Source organism: Tympanuchus pallidicinctus, unplaced genomic scaffold (genome assembly GCF_026119805.1).
Source record: "Tympanuchus pallidicinctus isolate F22 unplaced genomic scaffold, pur_lepc_1.0 scaffold7, whole genome shotgun sequence".
NCBI classification, from domain to species: domain Eukaryota; kingdom Metazoa; phylum Chordata; class Aves; order Galliformes; family Phasianidae; genus Tympanuchus; species Tympanuchus pallidicinctus.
In genome coordinates this window covers 14635200-14655641 of record NW_026294791.1, presented here as the reverse complement: position 1 = coordinate 14655641, position 20442 = coordinate 14635200, and the positions used below count along the sequence as shown (strand labels likewise).

At 40.6% G+C, this 20442-nt stretch overlaps 1 protein-coding gene across 2 annotated transcripts; it reads left to right on the top strand.

Moving 5' to 3' along the window:
- The first annotated feature begins 2094 nt into the window (after positions 1-2094).
- GTF2B (general transcription factor IIB) lies at positions 2095-19381 on the top strand. Of its 2 annotated transcripts, none has more exons than XM_052666621.1 (7): positions 2095-2219; positions 4043-4149; positions 11939-12072; positions 17429-17575; positions 17710-17839; positions 18444-18725; positions 18899-19381. In XM_052666621.1, exons 1-7 carry the CDS (start codon positions 2203-2205, stop codon positions 19030-19032), a joined length of 951 nt encoding a protein of 316 aa, XP_052522581.1. In that variant the 5' UTR covers positions 2095-2202; the 3' UTR covers positions 19033-19381. The 2 variants fall into 2 exon arrangements, with proteins under 2 accessions (XP_052522581.1, XP_052522582.1); XM_052666622.1 differs by lacking the exon at positions 2095-2219 and adding an exon at positions 3325-3344.
- Positions 19382-20442: the final 1061 nt, after the last annotated feature.

Below are 20442 nucleotides of genomic sequence, written 5' to 3'. Positions count from 1 at the left end.
TCCTATGATCTCTTTTTTGCTCTTTTCATGTCCACAAAAGCCACTGGTAACTTCACAACAATCCTACTTTAAACTCTTAAGATCAAGTGGGAACATGGAGATGGGCCTGATATTGTGCTGTAGTTCTGTGATGGAAATCAACTTTGACTATTCCTAGCTCAGTGGCTAAAGGATAGGTTCAGATGAGGTAGATGTGGAGAGTTCTTTCATTGTTGTCTCCTCTCTGTGCAATCTTTTAATCTCTGGGTAGGATTTCCACAAGCGAAAGCAATCCAAGTATGTAACCTTTTAAATGTGTTGTATTCTTCATATTCGTTTGGTATTCAACCCACAGACCTTATGCTGGAAAGCTCAAAGAAATTCTGTTGCTAGATTTGCAACTATTCTACTTATTCTGTGGTTATAGAGCTGGAATCCAGCTGAATCCCAGCGGTTTGTGACTATGGACAAGGACAAAAAGAATCATATGGAAATCAGACTGTGATCTGCTAGGCTGCTTTATCAGTAGCCTAGTAGCTGGGTCTTTTCAGCTGCCTTGCACTGTTGTTCTCCAGATCTCCCCACAAAAATGGTTAGTTGCAATTTTCAAGAAGTCATTACAAGTAATATGTATACAGTGATGATAAAAATAATATCAAAAGAGACTTCTAAATAAAGATCATTGTGTCATGCTAGTCTGAAATACAACTGCAAAAAAGCACAGTTCTCTGAGTACTTCTACGACTATTCTTACAGTCTAAGATTTCCCTGAGATAGCTTGCTGGTAGCATGAGAACATGCATGTAATGAGGCTGTGCATCCTCACAAAAGCGGAAAGGTGTTAGGATGCTACTTGCCTCCCTTTACTGTGTTTATATTGCCTTGTGAACAAAAGCCTCATTGCTTCCAAAGCACTTGATGTAATCTGCTAATCTTTTTTTGTGTTGTTAAAGGTCTGGACATGTAAGGTGCATTGCAGAAATGAATTGATATACCAAGCGTGATTCAGCTGCTCTGGCTGTTGATCGTTGCCTCCTTTTGCTCCTATGAGGCATTTGACTGACATCTGATATTTTAACAAAATGAACATTGGCTAAATAAACAATTGCAAAGGATCTTTAGACAAACAAGTAAGATCTGATGACTTACTGTCATTAATGTACTGTTTGTTGTGTTTACAAAGGCAGTTGAAATCCCATTGAATGATTGTTGGAATGTTAATGTGAGAACTGCAGCGTTTTGACTTTTATCGCTGATGGTAGGCAGCATGAAACAACTTTGGATTAGATTTTAAGAAACTCCAGAGTGCCCAGTTAAGTAACATTTTAAAATTAGGATTCTTGTTGTAACTACAGTGATGGGAAAGAACAGGTGTAGCTGGGGGCAGCAAGGTGGATTTTCCATAAGCTATTTGAAAGATCTGTTGTAAAGACTGCTGGTAGCGGTATTCTCGTCTACCACATCAAACGCTTTTGCTTGGGGGGAAAGCGCTTGAAATATGGCTGCAGACAGGGAACGAAAACAAAGCACGGTCCACTGTATTTTTTTTTTTTTTTTTTGGCAACAGTTCTGCAAACGATTGTCTCGGTGTAGTGTAAATGGAACCCTTAGTGAGCAGAGAGGGGGGGGAGACCTGCCGATGGCACTGGTTGGAGGCGGGAGATCTTTCCGTGGAAGCCGCGCACCCTGCAAACCCCCAGGGGCTGAGTGCTGGTGTGGTGCAGCTGTTGCAGGCAGTGCTACTTCACATCTCAAAGGTCATAGGGAAGCATAATACAACAAGCTTTATTCCCCTTGAAAAGCAGGTGTTGTTTTTTCTTCCTTTGGTCTTATTGAGTAAACGTCATCGCAGACGGAAAAAGGTCCTTCCTTCCCTTTCGCGGCATCGATCTCTGCCTGCAGGCGGCCCCACGCCGAGCGGCTGCCAGCGCGAGCTCTGTCACCTCACGCAGCTGCTCGTGGCGTCGGTTCCCAACCGCCACGTTCTGGGCGCGCGCAGCTCGAGACGCCCGGCGTCGCCTCCGTCCCCGGCCCGCGCCGCGCGGGGCTCGCGGCAGGCGCGCGCATCAGCCCGGGGCGCGCGCTCGCGGAGCCGCCTGTCCCTTCGCGCGACCCGTCGCGAGCTGCCGGCGGCTCCGCCCCTCGCGGCCGGTACATAAGGAGGTGCGCCGAGCTGCTTCCCGACCGCGCGCAGCCGCCGCCGCCGCCGCCGGGAGGAGTGAGATGGCGTCCACGAGCCGGTAAGGGAGGCCCGGCGCTCCGCGGGGGCTCGCGCAGAGGAGTTCACCCCCAGGAGCGGGCGGCGCGGCTTCCGCCATCTCTCCCCGTCCGCGGCCCGGCAGAGAAAATGGCCGCGTCGGCCTCCACTGCCGCCCGGGGAGGAACCGGCGGCCATCGCCGCTCCTAACCGGCCCCGGCTCGGCGCCGCCCCCTGCCTCGGCTCGCCGTTCCTCCCCGGCTTCTTGGGACCGTAAACCGTCCCGCGGCAGGGGCCTCCTGGGCTTCTCCGTGCGGGCCGCGGCGGCCGGCTGCTGTGGGTTGGAGCCCCGAGCTCGGTGCCGCTCCCCGAGCGGGGCCGGGCGTCTGTCTGCATCGCTTAATTAAATCCTGGGTAGAAAAAATGGTTGTCGTGTGGTCATTTGTGAAAGAGAGGTCTGCAGCAACGCGCTACGAGTGTTTTCTTTGGAGCTTCTCGTTTGATTTTTTTTTTTTTTTTTTTCCTCCTTTCGCTCCGCATGTCGCTGGCCTTTTGCGTAACGCCGAATGTCAGCTGGGCGCCCTGTTTGCTTTGTCAACACTTGTGTCTGCCACGTGAAGCCGCTGGGCGAGGGAGGAAGGGCCGGGAGGGAGCGCGTGTGTCTGATATCCAACGTGGTTTGCATCCGAAGGTCGTGTGTGAGCGTGTTCTGCACGGGGGTTGTGGAGGTTAACGCTGCCGGTGAATCTTAATCTGCGTTCTGAATCGTAGAGGTTCTTCTGAACAGCCGTCGGTTTAGAATGTTACGTTTATTTTCCTTTGACGCATCAGGTGTATCCAAAACATGAAGATTGAGCTGGGACTGTGTAGATTAAGCTGCAGTGACAGGCTGGTGGGAAAGGAGGAAACTCGGATGAATTCAACTCCTATAAAGGCTCGCTTCCTGTTTGAAGGACTAGCAGGTGTTTTTGTTGCCGTCACATTTAGGCTGAGAAGTGCTTGCAGCGTTTTATTTTACTGTGATCAGCTGCCATACCTGCTGCTTTTTTAGCTCGATTAAATGGCTCTGTTGAATATAAAACTTTGAATAGTAAGCGGAAACAACTCTAGCCTTGAAACAAAGTTGTTTTAGTGGAGTTACTGGACATTCACTGTTAGTTTAAATGAGGTATTTACTGTTACAATGTTTGGTTAGAAGCAATTGGTTGTTGCTGTGCTTTGGTGCTGTTGTATATGTGCACATGTTAAACAACAACAAGGCTTTATTGGAAGCTTTTTGTAGCTGCTGAAGATATATGGTGTACAAGGGATGGTTTCCAGTCCTCAGAAGCAGTTGTTGCCCGATCCCTCTCATGAGCTGGTAGTTTCTCCTTTACAATCTCACAACTAATGAATTGCTTAATTTAATGCTCTACTTTTAACCTAACTTAAGGATGGCATTTTTTTTCTAACCCTTGAAAAAAATGACAGAATTATATGTTCTCAAATAAATGTGTGCCCACTGCTTCCTGAATTGAGGACCTGATAAGTTATATTGGTTTGATAAGAATGAGTGGAAATGCCCATTAGCATGAAGTAATCACCTCTCTGTTCTTCAGGAACTTCAGTTAGTGGTAGACTGCAAGGTGGACTACGCTAAATCCTGACTGCATTTAAGTTTTGGATGCTCTCGTTGGAAGCTTTCTATGTTTCTGTGATGAGATAAATTGCAAAAGTGTTGCAATTTAAGATATTCAGGTGTTTTAGGTTAATAATAAGTCCTTCAGATCACCGTAAATCATTCTTCTCAGCAGTGAGCTCGTGCTTTGGGATGCACCCTCCTTGACTGAGATGATAACAATTTAATTCTTTTTTCTTTCTTTGTAGTTTGGATGCTCTTCCGAGGGTGACTTGCCCAAACCATCCAGATTCCATTTTAGTGGAGGATTACAGAGCTGGTGATATGATTTGTTCAGAGTGTGGGCTAGTAGTAGGTAAGTGGATTTCATATTACTGTGAATTACTATGTAACCTTCATTATGCATATAGATCTGTATGGGTTTTTTGTTCTTTTTTTTTTTTCTTTTTTTTTCTCCACAACATGGGAATGTAATTTGAGCCTTTAGTTTTTTGTCTTGATACCTAAATGTTTTGTTACAAGACAATCTCTTTGCTAAACGCTATTTTTAATAGCCTTTCTTCTGGAAACTTCTTGTGGAAAATTGGAAAAAACAAACAAACATGTTTTAAAGATTGAAATCTTGAAATATTTTGCTAAATTGAATTAGAATATTATGTCACCTAGTCCAGTATTCTGTCTTTAACTATGACTGTTATTTTGTTATTCCAGTTAGTAAAATAAAAAAAAAATTCTGCTTCATAAACAAATCCAGAGCAACTCTTGTTTCCCACTGGTTGGTGGTTATTTTCTGTCCTGAAGGATGATTCTCTGTATTCTTGCCAATACTTGCTTTTGTTAATTACTTCTCCTAAGTCTTTTAATACCACACAAAATTAATACCAGTTTTCTCCTGATCTCTTCTCCACTGTATGCATGGCAGCAACTTACAGAGGCTAAACTGTATTGATAATTATAATAGAGTATTTAAAATGGGGAAAAAAAAGTTGAGAAAAAAATTCTTAGAATATTAATGCAGACTTTCATCAAGTTACATTTTCAAAATATGTTTAAACTGAACTTAGTCTTCTTTAGAGCCAACATTACTGCTGGGGCAAAATGTTTTTTTTTTTTTTTCTGTAAGCATGGTGTATTTTTTTAAGCAGGTTGTTGCATGGATTTATCACTAAAATATTCTAACATTTACTGTTGTGCTGATTGTTCTCATTTTGTTCTGCCGTCCTTCAGTAATTGAGTTGTCCTGCATATGTTCCATTCATTAGCTTGAGTATCCAACAGCTAGTTTGAAAAACAAGTAGATAAATAATTGAAGAGTGCATGACCAAACAACAGTGTGAATATTTAATAGTCCTTCTTTTGTTAGGAAATCGAGAGAAGGAGAAAATCAGATCCTACTCTCTATGTCTCTTCTTCTAGAGATGCGAGGAGAAAGGGATGTACAATGGGTAGACAACATTTTGTTTCTGAATGGTCAAAGTTGTATGTATTTGTTGCAAGTTGCATGATATGTTCCCATTAAGAGAGTAGTGCTTTCACTTCTTTCTACACAGTGAAGTCAGTCACAGATTTGCATTCTGATTTCCCTAAGTTTACACAGGTGTAGCTGGTACGTACAAGTGTTACTCACCATGGGTTTAGGGCTGGGTTGAAATTTGATGAGTTTTTTACTACTAGAGGGGGACCCATTAGAACAGTGGAAGAAACTGCAAGACTGTAGCCAAATTACTGTCACAGTTCCATTTAAAAATACTGTGGTTCTGGTGTCTGCAGAACTGCCTGTGTCCCAGAGTGGCAGAATGGTGTATGCTGAACATGGGTGTGTTCCACTGCTACAAAGTCTGTAGTGGCATGACTTGGCCACTGTTTTTGTTCAAGATGGCTGAAATGAGATCCAAGAGTTTTTGACAAAGCTTAATGTATTTCCACATGATGTTTTTCCTGCTTGCTGTGGCAGAGCACTAAAACATCACGTATTTTGAGGAAAAGTTTATTTTTCTTCTTATTTTTTTTTCCTTATGTTATTGGTTAAAGTAGCTGATACACTGATTCCAAAGTTTGACAATTGTCATTTCTATGGGTGTGTAATGAAATCAGTGTTATTACTGTTATGGCTGACGTTGCATTTAGAGGTTATGTAGCTGAAAAGGAAGAGAAAGGCAACAGAAAAAGATTGAGACAACAGGAAACTAGGATAAGGTTATGAGCGATATGCAGATGTTTGTTCCATCTCCTGTATACCTGTTCAGAGTTTGTGGGAAAACATTCCATAGTTTGTGGTCAGAGCTTTACAAAGTTCTGTTGCGTTATTTAGTTGGCTAATGTTTCTGAAAAGTTTGAGATGTAAATGTCTAGTCTTAAAGTACAGCCTATATGATATAGGTAAGATTCAACTTTTCTGCATATATTGTTTTCATTATGATACAACAAATGACTAGGAGTGGATTTCCTAATTGTATCTGTTGGTCACTCCATTACTCAGACCATTACTATGTCTGTATTCAGGGACAAGACTGATTGCATCTCTACGTATGTGATGCTTTTCTGAAATAAACCAATGATTTCATTTTTTTTCTCTTATTTTTGGTAGTATCCTGGAAGTGAAGAAGGTACTTAAGTATTTCTGATCAAGTAGAGGGCTTTTGTGGCTGTTGTAAAATCTTTAAACCTCCAAATGGTGAAAAATGTATCCATTTTTCTGTATCTGTATGTATGTTGATGATTACGTCTTTCTCTAAATACTGTTAACATTCTACACTTAAGATTTTAGTTGGAGATTTTAGATTTTAATTAAATGGACAAAAAGCTTTAGATATGGATGTATATTAGCACCTTATAGTTAGTTACTGCTTTTATGCTTGGTGCCCAGAGTACTAGAAAGTGTTGGATAAAAGTTTGTGCTTGCAAGTAAAATTCTTTGCATCCATGGAAAAGCTAATTACAAGATATGCTTATACTTGCAGAAACTTTGGGTGGCTGAATGTGTGAGTGTTCGTGGGTGCTGAATTTACATAGGCAATTTGTTGTATGAGAAGAGCCACCCATAAGTCTTTCCAGTCAGCACTTCAAATGATCTCTGTCTTAAGTCTGACCCACTTCAGTTCTGTATCTGCTGTAAACAGCACAAGTTTCCACAAATGCCTGTGTTTGTCTTTTGGATGTGGATTGCTGAAGATGCCTGATCCCCAAATCTCATAAGGCAGTGGCAAACGTTGTCCATCCACTAGCCTGAGTGATGGTGTGAGTAGTGAGTCGTGCAGCCATGACATGACTGTCATCATTTAGTCTTTGCTAAGACATGAGGAGCAGAAGCCCTGGCAGTTTTGGCAAAGCTTTGCAGTCACTGTTGTTAGCATGATATTTCCTGAAGGATGTGGAAGGTTTTACAGTTTGTAGGTTCTAGGCTGGGAACCAAAGATGGTTCAGAGCCAATATGAAGAGTACTTCCATTAGACTAAATATTATGATTATCTACATTCTGAATCATGGAATGTTTGGGGAATGTTGCTAATAATACGGTGTTGATATCTGAAGCTATTCACAGGATTGTGTGCCTAATCAAGGCTTCTGTGGGAGCCATCTAGAAGAAGTCGCGACTGTGAAGTTAGGGTTTGGTTTTGTTTATTCACAACAATTATTCTTTGTTAACTTGAATATACTAGATTTATTAAAATGTTGTGTGGCTGAGCTCAAGGAAAGTAATTTTGCTTGCTAAAAACTGAAATGAAGTTGAGTGTAACTGTGTTGGCAATACGTAAGTGTCGCGGTTTCATGATTTTTGTTATCAGTGTTCCACATCGTAACATCATGTAGTGCACTGGCAGTTAGAATTAATGCTCCAGGCCAGATTGTTGATATTTCCAGGTACCAGGTTCTCAGAAGAGAACTACATCTCCCAGAAGACTTTCACTGTTCTGTTTCCATTATCAGTTCAGAGGGAAAGATAAAACTGCTCACAAGTCACGAGACTGTCCCCTTCTTTTACTTCTTGTCTTTGCAGTGTCCAGCCGTCTCACCTCAGCATTAGAGTAAGGCCTTCGGTTTTTGGACACACGCATTTTATTTATCAGCTTCAATTCCAGTTGTATTGCAGTATATTGTATTGTCTTGATTCCAATATCATCCTTATTAAATCAGTTTTCTCCCTTGGCTCGTTGCTGCTGTTTAGGCCCATCTCTCTACCTTTTTTAGGCCCATCTCTCTACCTTTTTCTCTCTTTCCCTTCCCTTTTCCCCGGGCCGTGTGCCTGTGAGTCCCTTCACACCGTTGCTCATAGAAGTGGGCCACGTTGGCCCCCAGGTTGTTGACAATAAGCAAATAAACAGAGTGTGACAGGGTGTACACGTGTGGAATACCGTGGCCAACTACAGGCTCCTCAGTGCAAGAAATATTCCGGCTTGTTGGAGCAAGTGCAGCAGAAAGTGACAAAAGTGATGTACGGGCAGGTGTATTCTCAGTATGAGTGAATGAAGACCGTTCAGTTTTGAAGGAAGGCTCAACTCAGCCTGGTTCTGTGCAGTTATGGCTTCATAATTTTCCTTGGCTTGAATCTTCTACCTGGATTTTTCACTGTAATTTGTCTCAGCACCTCAGTGCTCTCCATGATAAGGAGTTGGCTGAAATTAGAATTCTATGTATGTTTTTAAGCATGTTGTTCTTAAAAGTGTTTCCATGTATGTGCTCACTAGATGGCAGCAGATTCCTTAACTAATGGTCAGAGTGAGCCAAACATTGTTAGAAACTGTGGCTGTTTGGTGTTTTAAATTGTGAATAAGCATTATTTTACTGTTTATTTTGAGGTTATAATCTTAGTTGTTCATATGCAGAGCTTGACTCAGTGTACATCTACCATTATAGCTCCTCTACAATGAATTAAGCCATATCATCTTGAAAACGTTTTAGGACTGAATAAGGAAGATAACATTATTTGAGGCTCCAATTCCATCTTATTGTTTTGATTAAACCTCCTCAGTCTGCAGCTGTGTGTGTGTGTGTGTGTGTGTATTTAATATAAGAGGTAATAAAAATGCAAACAGAGAATACAGGACTCATGCATCACGGGTATTTCAAGTGGATTGTGCTGCTGAAGGAGCTGGTATTATTTGTCTGAAAACATGTAATTGTTAATGCAGAACTTGTCAAATAAGAGTGGTTTCCTTTAATAAACTGCTTTCTACTTTTGCATGAAATAAACGTGCAATATTTGTGTTTTATAGTCATGCTAAGGTAATTACTAAAAACTTTTGAAAATTGTATTTTAATTTTTGATGCTAAGCTGAGTTCACTCTTTCATTTCTGGAGCACTTGCTCATTGTATTTATTGGTTCCGAAGAAAAGTAACTGGTCTGAGGTCTTCTGTTCTGAATAACAGCAGTTGTGCATTTTTAGATGGTATGTAAACTGAGTTGCTGAAGTTTGTTGTATTTGCTCTGCAGTTCTCGTGTCAGTTAGACTGCGTTTTAAAGACTGGTTATATACTGGGAGAAGAGTTTTTGAATTAAATAATGCAGTGAAGAAAATCTTTGTGTTCATGAAGATGCTTCATGCTGGAGATGGGTGTCTGTGTAGATTTGGTCCTTGAAGTGTGTTTTGCTTCTACTTCAGAGCAGAAAGGGATGAACTCACGTTTGATTTTAAAGATATGTTTAATGTGACCATGTCTTGTGAAGTTTGTTTCTGTTCAAAAAGATGGCATCATAAGGAAGTAGTGGATGTGCAACCAGACCCAAGCCCTATCACAGCTGGATACAGTTGACAAACGTATGTAGTAACAACGGGAGAAAGCAGGGATTTTAGATGGTGTTTTTTGGGAGCTTTTGCTTGCTCTACTGTTTGCCACCCAGGTGCATTTTCCAGATGATTTAGGAGAGCACATCAGTAGGCTACGAGCCAGGAAATGCCGTGCAGAGCTTGAAATGATAACTTAGCAACCAGTGTTCAAAGCTGATCTCCGAGTGCTGCGATATCGCACTGCTTTCTGTAGAACTGACTTTGGGATTTAAGGTTTTGTTTCTGTCGCTTACAGGCGGGGCTTTGTTGCATACATACCAAGGCAACAGTTCTGAAGTGATTTTTCTGTTTTGAAAGGTTAAGAGAATACTTAGTGCTACACTTTCTTTTGTGTGTGGGATAGGATAATTAGCTGCTTGCAGTTGAATATTTTCCATCTGTGGAAACATTTGGCCTATTTGTTCCAGTTTTGTTGTTATTTCTAGCTTGTGTCAGGCTTCTATGCAAGGCTTTTGAAAGGTGGAATGTGATTCCGTGGACCTTTGTAAGTAAAGATTATCCAGGAGAACTGTTTTCTTGCAATAGCAGATTTCTTGGCAACATGAAGGTATTTACACACTGGATCTTAATTCCACAAATGCTTTATATTCAGGGATTTGTTCTACTTAATCTTTTCTCACTTTGAAATAGTAGTCTCAATTCTCTGTTTGTAGTACGTTTGCCAAAGCAGGCAGTGATACAACACTTTTTTGTTAGAGCAGGAATGGTTCATAACTCACAAGAGGCAGATCCTTGAGTGAGTCATTGAGGTCATTTCTACTTGTGGAAAAAAATATTACATCATTGCCCTGTGCTCAGTGTTCTATTTATACCATGCCAGAATTTTAAGTACATTTTGCTTTTTTTAGATGCTGTAAACAGTATTGGGGGGTTGTCTTAAAGTCACTGCTAGACCATAGAAGGTGCATTACTGAATCAAATATTTACAAAGAGTCCAGGAGCCAGAGGAGCATGCTGTCTGCTAATGAAAGCTTGCAAGATACCGGCCTCTAGTAGGAAGAATGCATCTGTGCTGTCTTTTACTTTGTGGTGTTCTTAATCTTCTGACTTATGTTACTTCCACCTCCACTCCCTCAGCCTTCTTTAGAGTATGAGATAAGAGTGGGGCATAGCCGTGAGCAAGTCGGATGAATACTAGTGAGAGTACTCCTGTCTTAAATCTGTTCCTTTCAAGTTGGCCTGACTTAGATTCATTTGCACCTTTCAGTTTCAGGCACATTCCTTGCATCATCATGTGTTAAGAGGGAAGTTCCTCCACTCTGTGCATTGCTCCTGTACTTTTTTATTTCCAGCTTCATATTGTATGTTATCATTGTTTGGTAGGGAGTGCTTTTGTCAGTCTGCTTACGTTTTTACTAGATTAAAGCAACCTCTGTTGTTTCATACTTGGACTTCAATTTTTTCTTGCTGTCAGTGCCATTTATTTTTGTGAATTCACAACACTTAAACATTGATGAAGATAATGAACTTTCTCTCAGGTTTAGCAAAGCAGAGGTGACAGTTATACTGACTTCTGATAGTCTGCACAGAACTGTAATGCTTTTTTTCTTAATGCTTTTCTCTACCCATGTTCCTAAAAATTCTGTGTAGTGCTGTAGTACAGCTCTGGAGTCAATGCCTTGGAGGTGCTGGTTTTACCAGACCTGTGAGTGGAACGAACTGCACTACAAACAGAACTTTTTTGTTAATTGTTATTTGTATATTGTGATTAGTGCAGACTTTTTGCCTGTATTAATGCTGGATAGAGATATTTCTCAATCTGAATAGATGCTACTGGAAACATTTAGGTGAATTTGAGAGGACTCCCAAGGAAAGTCCTTTTCATTAAGGGTCAGGCATCCCTTAAGGAAGAAAACAGAGCTGCAGAAGGTTGTTATGATGGTTCAGAAGGTGGCATATTCATTTCTGAGTACCAAGGGTCTGGAGCTCATTCAGAAAAGCAATGTGCTACTGCTTGATGAGATTGTGCTTGATAGCTAATTCAGGAGTACTTTTATTAAGTGTCAAAGGTAAGATAACTTACTCATTTGTCTGTCACTGGGAATGCTTATGGACAACTGTGAGCTCCTTCTTTGTGTATTGAATAACCTATGATAGTCTTTAAGGATGGCTGCAACTGTTCTCTGGATTCATTTATCTAGTTATTTAAACCTTCTCTGCAGCTCCTGTTATTGCTTTCTACTTAAAATTGAAAAACCTAAAAATTTTGGTGTGTTTGGTGTGACCTGCAGCTACATCCTGTTTGCGCTTGGTAACAGCCTGCATTTTATAACTGGGAGCTCAGCTGTGTAACTCAATGTTTCAGAAGCTTTTCACAATATTATGTTGGTACAAACAATTGTTTTCTGTAACCACAGGTGATCGTGTCATAGATGTAGGGTCGGAGTGGAGAACTTTCAGCAATGATAAAGCAACAAAAGACCCATCTCGAGTTGGGGATACCCAGAATCCTTTGTTGAGCGACGGTGACCTGAGTACAATGATTGGAAAGGTAAAATGTTAAATGTTAAATGCTACTAAGCTTGTTCATTTTTGTGTCTACTACATATTTGTGTGTCCGTAGGGAAGCTATTCAGAGAATGCATTTACAAAGAGATTTAGTTGAAACTGAACTCTTGCTTTTCAGTAATCTCTAAAATGCGTCTGTTTTTGGCTGGCAGCAAGAAAGAATTTTTTGACAAGACAGAAGTTTGCAGTGCTGTAGGATTAGTTGCCACTCTTTGATTTGCAACATGAGCTAGCTTTTTTGTAATAATGTCTGAATCAGATTAGTATTGGAGACATGGAGAGCAACATGCATGTTGTGCCTGCTCTCTCAGTGAATGTTACATGAAAACACTAAATACAGAATTCTTCTATGGTGCAAGTATTGCAGAAGAAAGTATTGAGTGGATGTTTGGCTTGAAGTTTTGTGGTACAACCATGTCAGATGTTCATGAGAAAGGGAAAGCAAGATTAATAACACAAATGCCCTCCCTTTAATGAAATAGTGACCCAGATAAGCTTTCATTGTGCTTTGTTATATTTTCTAATGCAGGATTCAGATTCATATTTGTGGATTTCCTGAATGTTTCATGCTGTCTGATTTTGACAATTGTCATCTGATATCTTTCACAATAACTTAATGAAATCAGTAGCCTGTTTTCAGTGCAGCATTTCCACTTCATTTTTAAGAAAGTGTCTGTTCCATTTTTGTGTTAAACAGGGAGCTGGTGTGCAGCCCTTAAAATCGGAAATGTGTAATATTTAATCATAACCAAAGAAATAGAGTTGATTTTTGAAAACAGTTTGAAGTTTGGGTTATCTTTCACTAACTTAGTGAATTTCCTAAATTCCTAGAAAAAAAAATCTGCAGTTAACTCACAGCAATCATGTGGATACTTAGAGAGCTGTTAGTGTTTTTGATGAATTATTCTATCCCTCTTTTCTATGAATCCTAACAGAAAACAGTCCTCCATGGAAAATGAAGAAATAGGCATATCTAAACATGTGGGTATACATAGGAGAATGTGCCACCATACTTCTCAGCTAGGAATTCTTCAAAGAGAGGATGACCATTAGTGAACTCTGGTAGGAGCAGCTAATCTTGGCATTGTTGCTTTCCAACCAGATTTTGGGATGCATTATACTGGGCCTCCCTTCAAACAAATTTCTGCACTTCTTCATTAAACAAATGGGTGTTGCTAAGTAGCTCTGTGAAGCAGTGCTTTAGGAGTTGTTGGACTTCTAGTGATACCATAATAGGTCCAGGAGGATTGTAATTCTCAGGACTTGGATTTCTGTTACAGATTTGGTAAGCTACGATTAAGATTAGAAATGCACCTTCATAAATGGAGAAATGGACAGCTTATTCCAAATTCGTGCTGTATCATTTTGGAACTGTGCAAATACAGGGTTTGTTTCTGGGAACTCAGTTTGATTCTGAAGTAGGATGACATTTTCAACTCTTCTAGAACCTGCATGTTGGAAAAGAAAAAAGGTATTTCAGCAGGAGATACAGTTCAGCTGGATACAAATTCTAACACGACCTGTTAACCCTCTTCCTGTTTGAAGTTCAGTGCCTTATTTAGGATAAGAGGGTTAGTAGTCCCAGGGAGAGAATTAAAGACCTAAAGAAACATCTATGAAAAACTTAAATTTTCAGGGATAAGGATTCATTGAATGCAATAGCTTTGCTGTTAACCAGAATATCCTTGAGTAGACAGGGCTAAAGTAACTATAGCAGGTTGTATTCTCTGAATAGCAAGCTGCAGGCTTGTCAGTGAGGCACAACGGATGAGAACCGTGAGCAAAAACGTCCAAATCATAGAACCACCAGGGAGAATTTCAGAGGACAATCTGTCCTGCTGCAGGTATTTCACTTGCAAGGGAACGAACCAAAGAACAGACGTTATTTTCTACAGGAAGTTGTTTGTGACAAACCAGGATGTGTTCTGGACAAGAGTTCCTGTGTTTGTGTTGCCACTGAACAGGAGCTCTGGATGTTGTGAGCGCTGGGAGCTGCCTTTTTCCTCAGTTATTTGGAAGAAAGAGAACGGCTTGTCAAAAGGTTCTGAAGAAATTTTCTATCCATGTGCAAAGGATGTGAGTTCTGCAGCAAAAATAACAGAACCAAGAGATCAGCCAGTTTCTTGAGCAGTGTTCTAAAGTCAGTGCCAACAGTAATTGGGCATGAGAATTAACTTTGAAGTAAGAGATGTTTCAATAATGGTGAGATCGGTGTAGGCATGAAGAAGATAAGTGGCATCTGGAACAATAAAGAATGGCCTTCATGAGTTCCACACAGTGAAGCAGGATGAGATTGTATTTTCTCGGTTAATAACAATTAGAATTAGAATGGCCTGGAGGGGACTCCGCATCTATGTGCCCGAGATTCCTTTCCTGTTGGATAGGAAGCTCCTTTCTGCTTGGGGTAGAGCTGCTGTTATTCGGATTGTTTAAACAAATGAGCTAAAATGCCAGCTGGAACAACAGAAATAAAACTCATGTTGTGTTAAATCCAAAAGTGAAGGTGAATTATTTTCATGGAATATTATAGAAGGCACCTACATTCATAGGGATGGATGTAAATGAAGATGGAGTCCAAACCACATGCCTGTTAGAACGGGACTTTAAATTGTGAAAGAAAGGATTGGGTCAGTTCTGCTTCGCAAAATGGCTTCTCATAGTTTCCTCTTTGAAACTGAGAGGTACTGCTCTGGGACTCCTTTCTGCTGCAGAAATACATTCTTTTCCTGCTAATAACCAAAGAGAAGCTCTTTTGCCCGTGCAAAAAAGATTAATTCCTAATTGGTTTTAGTACCAATTTAGTACAATTTAGTGCCAGAGACCCATCTGTCTGAGATAGCAAAAGGTTGTGTTAGATGAAAGATTAATTTGTGAAGGGGAAGTTGAGTGGCGTAGTTAGCTGTGGTGGAAGTGGCTTGCATTCTTCAGGAGGATTTTAAGGGTGTTGACACAGAACTGTACTTCTCTGCAAGTAGATAGCATGCTGCAACTCACTTGATGACAGTGCAGATCTTTTGGAGACGTGGTGACATCTGGCATTAGTTGTGATTCAATTGTCAAACTATCATGGTAATTTCATGCAAAATTCAAGAGAAAGAGATGAGCCAGTTCCTTATACACCAGTGTATTTTCTTGGAATCTGAAAGAAAACTTGCAGTTCTGCTACAGATCGTGTGGGAAAAGTTGTCTTTTGTTATGCTTCATTGTTAATTCATTCCTTTTTGTAGTGATTGCAACTATGAGAGAATGTAGGTTGGTTGAAAAGGAAACTGATGTATGCTTTTGGTATCGAATTTCTATGCTTTGATCAGGTGGCTCTGAGAGGAAGCTGGGTGTTGTCAGACTGTGTGGCCTGTATCTGAAAGTGCTGTTATTGATAAGTAGTGGCGAGATGAATGTAAAAGAAGAAAGGATCCATGGTTACCTCCAGACCACATAAAGAGCGGGCTGTACTGGGCAAGCCTTCTGCATGGTGAGGGTGCATTCCTTGATGCTGTGGATAGCCTCCAGTCAGTGGTGGTGGTGAAGCTTCTCCCTTCTGCTCTTAAGGGGGAGGATATACCAGTTAAAACTATAGGGCTTCTGTTTTTTTCCATGCAGGAAAAGGTATTTCCTAACATGGTTGTGAAGAACTGAAGCCAACAAAGCATTGTCCCTCAATTGAATGATCTGGAAAGAAAGTAGATGATGCATTTAAATAGCAAATGCAGGAGAACTGCTGTGGTTTAACTTAAGCAGTTGAAATGGAAGAGTATTTTCCAACCCTTTTATAGTTGTGAGCTGTTGTATATTGGGGTTGCTCTTGGAAGGTGCTGGCAGTGTGAAATCCTCTGACTAACAGTACTTGTGTGTAGCTGTGTTGGTAGTTTGATGTGTGTAAGCAGACATTCAAAGGAAAAAGTAATGGCCAAGAAAGTGAAAAATGAGGAGATGTAGGAGAAAATTAGAAAACAGTGAAATAAATCTTCCAGGTGCTGTGTATAATGGACCAGGGAAAGTAAAATCTGCGTGGTGGAGGGGAGTGCTTGGTGGCCTCAGAACAGAGCAGTGTTTTCTGGAAAAGAAGGGACACCTAGTGTGAGGTCTGAACACAGGGTCTGGGAACCTGCTGTCAAAAATGATGGGCCTTTGTGGTCATTTCCTTGGCAGCTAAAGGATTTTGAGGAAATACAGTTCCTCTAAGTATTTGTGCATAGCGCCGGTGCAGGAAGCTACGATACACATGAGTGCTGTGGGGAACATTGCAGGCAGCAGGGTGTGAGTGATGACCAGGAAGGAGCCTTTAGACCTGAGACGTGTGTATCTTAGGCAAAGAATGTTGTTTTGGAATAGTTTCTAAAAGGGAAACCTTGCTGAAGGCATGTTTTTAAAGCTCTTTGAGGACTGAAGTCTTCTGTGCTTTCTTGCTCTTTGTTTCTCCTTAAGACTCTCTGGTGACTTTTGGGTAGTTGGACAGATTCATCCAGTCAAATCACTACGATTGCCTTCAGCAGTCTCTCTGCTGCCATGGTTGTTTGTAGCTGGTTCTTTCACTGGTACTCGTGCTGGAAAGAGTATGAAAAAAGCCAAGAACAGTCTTGGGTTCTAGTGTCTGTCATAGGCCTGTTCAAAGAGCCACCCTATAGGGAAACTTGTGAGAGGGATTTCTGTGCCAGGGTCTTACGTTTTCACAGCAGTACCAAAGTGTGCACGTGCCAGATGTGGGTCTCAACAACAGAAGTAGCCATCAGATTATGAGGTGGATGTGACCTCATCAGGAGGACTTAAGGATTTTCCTTTAAGAGGCTGTTGGATTTATTGAAAAGGCAGAATATATGGATTTTTACATCTTGCCACAACTAATGCTTACTGCTGCCAGCAGGCAACGCATCACATTAGTTTTGAATTGGTCATTGGTTTGGATATTCTCTTCGTCTATGCTTTTATTTCCATTTTTGAGTTGTTACTGTAACAGCTGGTTTCCAGTTGGTCATAAAATTGTTTTGAATTGGCTATATTTGCTGTGATGCAAAGGTAGCCTAACTGACATACAGAAACATAATCTTGGACCTGGACAGTGGCAGTAGGCATATTGACAGACACGCGTTGGCTATGTGCTATTCATGTTTCATTCTCACATAATCAGTGGTGCTCGGAAGCCAGCTGGTGTTTTAAGACTTGTGCAGAATGTAGAGCATGATGTCTGGGACAAGGCTCAGTTCTAAGATTTACTTCAGCCACATGTACTTGCGTGTTCCAATGTGTTGCCTTGACTTAGGATTTATAAAGCTGGTGGATGTTTGTTCTTGAAATGAGGAAGAACTTAACTGTTTCATTGACTATATGTATTTTTTTTTCAGGGCACAGGTGCAGCAAGTTTTGATGAATTTGGGAATTCAAAGTACCAAAATCGCAGAACGATGAGTAGCTCTGATCGTGCAATGATGAACGCCTTTAAAGAAATTACAAACATGGCAGACAGAATCAACCTCCCTAGAAATATAGTTGTAAGTTCATGTCTCTGTCTTAAATTGTTCTGGCGTTGACTGAGTTAGCATAATATAATGGGCACATGAATTTTTGATATTGCTGCTAATTAAATGGCCTGGAGTTAATTAAATTTAATCGTCTTGCTTTGAAGGATCGAACAAATAATTTATTCAAGCAAGTGTATGAGCAGAAGAGCCTGAAGGGAAGGAGTAATGATGCTATAGCTTCTGCTTGTCTCTACATAGCTTGTAGGCAAGAAGGTGTTCCAAGAACATTTAAAGGTAAGTTTTCACTGGTACAGATTCAATATTGCCTTCAAGTGTCTAGTTATTGTTATTATAGGATGTTAGTTTTCAGATGTCTGGACTTTGCCAAGTTGGTTGTTTGCAGTGAAAGCCCACCTTGCTGGGCCTGGGGAGAAGAGGAGGGGTCTGCAAAAAGTTTGCTACATTCATAATGCGAGTGGGCTTTCAGGCATGGGTTCTTGGTGATAATATATTTTAAAATTGGCATTTGAGATTCATTCTGAGTATTGGTGATATTTAAGATGCTGCTTGATCTGATGGAGATGGGGACTCTTGCAACTGCATTTTTGCCAAAAGCTCTGCAGTAAATATATGCGTCTTTTCCCTGATCCTGAGGGGACAACTTTGACTGAGAGTATCAGATCTCCCTTATTAAGTAATCTGTATTCTTTAGCTTCTCATGGAAAGTTTGAACTGACTTACATGATTTAGAAGTTTCATTAATGTGCAAAGCTTGTGGTGTAGTGGCCTGCATCACATTGGCCTGCTTTGTGGTGTTAACCTACATATAGTCAAATGCAGGTATTTTCGGGCAGAAAATACTGTCAAATGTGAAGTTTATTTTTTCCTCTTTGTTTAGAAATATGTGCAGTGTCCAGGATTTCAAAGAAGGAAATAGGTCGGTGTTTTAAACTTATTCTGAAAGCTCTTGAAACCAGTGTTGATCTGATTACAACTGGAGACTTCATGTCAAGATTCTGTTCAAATCTGGGTCTTCCCAAACAAGTACAAATGGCAGCAACACACATTGCCCGTAAGGCTGTGGAATTAGATTTGGTTCCTGGGAGAAGCCCTATTTCTGTAGCAGCTGCAGCTATTTATATGGCATCACAAGCTTCTGCAGAGAAAAGGACGCAAAAAGGTAAAACTTTCTTTAACATCTCACTGCTTAAAAGACAACTCATGTTTTTTGTAGACTCGGAAGCTGCTGTTCCAATGGCATGCAGTGGAGACCAAACAAACATATGCTGTTTTATTCAGTAAAAATGGCAAAAATTTAAAAAGCATTATTCATTTGTCTGCTTTTTGTCTTAGAAATTGGTGACATTGCTGGTGTGGCTGATGTTACGATCAGACAATCATACAGGCTCATCTATCCTCGAGCTCCTGATCTCTTCCCAGCAGATTTCAAGTTTGATACTCCAGTAGACAAGCTACCACAGCTGTGAAGTTGCTGAAGGTTACTTTAATTTCTAATAACAAAAAAAAAAAAAAGATTCTTGCCTATAATAAAGGATGTACAAAGTGTTAATATTGAGTCTTCATGTTGTGGAACTGGAGGATATGGATATTTGAGCATAACTGCTGGAATGCAGCACACATTCCAAGGTAAACAAGCTAATTGTGTGGCATTTTGTATGTATATATTAGTGGAAGTAAATATTTAATGACTGTTGCAACAAACTTAATTTCATATTATTGTACTTATTCAGATTTCTTTTGTAGGGATCTAGTAAAATGTATTTTGGAAAATTGAAAATACTATGTAATTCCCAAATAAACTTTTCCAAAAACACTTACGATCTTGTGGATGTCACTACAATTTGACACACACATACTTTTCCACAAATGGAGAACTGGAATGCAAACCATGGAATGGTAGAGTTAGCTTCATGCTTAGATTTTGTCACAAGACTCCCCTTCGTGATTAATCTTTAGTGTGGCTTTAATTTATGCAGTTAGCTGCAATTTGCAATGGGGAAGACTTGAGCAAAAGCTTGAGAATGCAAACTTCTGGTGAAAAGCAGTTTGAATATTTGTGTAACTGTTGCTAAAGATCTCCAGACTTGAGAAAATCAGCCCTGCCCTTGGCACAGCCTCTCCTTGATTTTTGTTGATGTCTCTGCTTTGCTTCTCCACCGAGTGCTAAGAAGTGAAGGGCAGAAGTTGTTCAGCCCTTCTCAAACTGTAATAGCTTTGAAAAGTAGCTGTGTTTCGACAGTGTTTCTTTGTGTGTAAAGCAACAAATGTGCTTAACTGGAAGTCGTCTGGTTCCCAAGTTAATTTTGCATCACAGGTGCAAATTCATTTTAATTACTAAAATGAACAGCTGTAGAGGTCAGCTTGCTATGCATCTGGTCCCAAGCCATCCAGAAGGAGGGCTTTGTGTCTGGTGCTAGCAGCACTGATTTTTAACAGCCCTCACTGTTTTCTTGGTGGTTTTGTTTTAATCCTATTCTGCCACTCGAGACTGTTGACATGTGGCAGCTTAAGGTTTTTACTGTGGACAAGTAACAAAGGCTATACAGTTCTTTTATACACTGAAGCTGTTGGTTGCAGTCATGAAAAATGATTCTGCTCCAGCTGGGAAAGGTGGTGTTCTTGGTAGTTTGGAGGGGTTGTGTTCTCATGTCACATCTTTCTGTAAACTGCGTTACAACAAATTCTCTTACCTGGGCTTTTCCCATCTTAGTTTGAGCTTCTCAGGCTGCCTCCTTTAGGAGCAGGCATGATGCTTGGAATGGATCGGGTTGTACCTTAGTGTTATAGTTTGGAAATGCAGAAGTGGAAGTGTACAGCAGGGATATTTTTCAGCACGTGTCAGTGTGTTAAAACTACTACATGCAGTTTAGAAAGGA

Excerpts from the sequence above, each read along its gene's own strand:
- GTF2B (XM_052666621.1), top strand. Across the intron at positions 12,073-17,428 it reads TGAGTACAATGATTGGAAAG|GGCACAGGTGCAGCAAGTTT; the intron begins GTAAAATGTTAA and ends TTTTTTTTTCAG. Across the intron at positions 18,726-18,898 it reads AGAGAAAAGGACGCAAAAAG|AAATTGGTGACATTGCTGGT; the intron begins GTAAAACTTTCT and ends TTTTTGTCTTAG.